Source organism: Mastomys coucha, unplaced genomic scaffold, assembly GCF_008632895.1.
Source record: "Mastomys coucha isolate ucsf_1 unplaced genomic scaffold, UCSF_Mcou_1 pScaffold11, whole genome shotgun sequence".
Classification (NCBI taxonomy): domain Eukaryota; kingdom Metazoa; phylum Chordata; class Mammalia; order Rodentia; family Muridae; genus Mastomys; species Mastomys coucha.
In genome coordinates this window covers 31,667,726-31,668,851 of record NW_022196893.1, presented here as the reverse complement: position 1 = coordinate 31,668,851, position 1,126 = coordinate 31,667,726, and the positions used below count along the sequence as shown (strand labels likewise).

At 41.6% G+C, this 1,126-nt stretch overlaps 1 protein-coding gene across 1 annotated transcript in view; it reads right to left on the bottom strand.

Annotated features, from left to right (window-relative positions):
* Positions 1–693: 693 nt before the first annotated feature.
* The window catches only part of Tmprss12 (transmembrane serine protease 12), a 13,659-nt gene continuing 13,226 nt past the window's right edge, over positions 694–1,126 (bottom strand). Inside the window, exon 6 of the mRNA XM_031358993.1 lies at positions 694–1,094. Coding sequence (XP_031214853.1) covers positions 977–1,094 — 118 coding nt within the window. The 3' untranslated portion in view covers positions 694–976. The remainder of the gene's footprint in view (positions 1,095–1,126) is intronic.

Genomic DNA, 1,126 nt, shown 5'->3' with positions numbered 1-1,126 from the left:
AATTATACTTTTTTCCAACTATTGTATAGTTGGGGGGAAAATCTTTCTGAATAACTGGCATAAAATAACTAAGGGAAGAGACAAGATTTCATGAGAGCCATCTTTGGTAGCGCTGTGGAAATTCTTCTATTCTTATGTACTTTATAAATATGTAGCCACAGGCTCATACCTGTACTACTTGCCCTCAGAAGGCTGAGGCAGGAGAATCGTAAACTTGAAACTTGAGGCTAGCCTGGACTACATAGGGAATCATCACCTAAGAATACATATGAAAATGATTTTCAGATGTATATATTTCATGAATGCATTGCTTCAGCCCAACGTGAGGAGTGGTTTTGCTCACTTCCTCTCTCCAGCATCATATTAGGTCTCAGCCCAGGCTCAGAAACAGTGGAGCCAGGTGACTGTGACACTTCTGCTGCCACATCCTAATTAATAGGGAAGTAAAATAAAATCCAACTTAAAATATCTTCTAATTAGTTTAGCAAAAATAATTTCCAGTTGGGGCTAGAGAGATGGCTCAGCAGTTAAGAGCACTGGGTACTCTTCCAGAGGACCTGAGTTCAAATCCCAGCACCCACTTGGGAGTTCACAACTGTCTGTAACTCCAGCTCCAGGAGATCCAACACCCTCACACAGACACACATGCTGGAAAAACACCAATTCACATAAAAAAAGTAAATCATTAAAAAGTTTTCAGTTAAATTATAAACTGTTTATTGGCCTGTGTACACATAAAGTACATAGTGAACTGAATATTTTATACAAGCCCAAGGAAAGTAATCCAAATACAGAATTATGAATCAGGTTCTAATGAAGAAACATGGGATTTGGTGCCAAAATTCACAATCCTTTTTGTTAAAACAAGACCAAAACCAACGCAGTGTTGACATGGAAGCACTAGAGTGAGCCATGTAACAACGTTCTTGTGTGGACAGAGCAGGGGCAGAGCAACAGCTCGGCCCGCAGAGGTCCCTTAGGTTACACCTAGAAGGATGATTGAACCTATGGCTATGAGGACCTGGCCGAGCGCCGTGTCCATATTAAACAGGCGCTTGGTGTTTCCCTGTGATAAATAATGTGTCAGCCACTGCCTGAAGAAGGATGGGCTGCTGTAGACACCAGG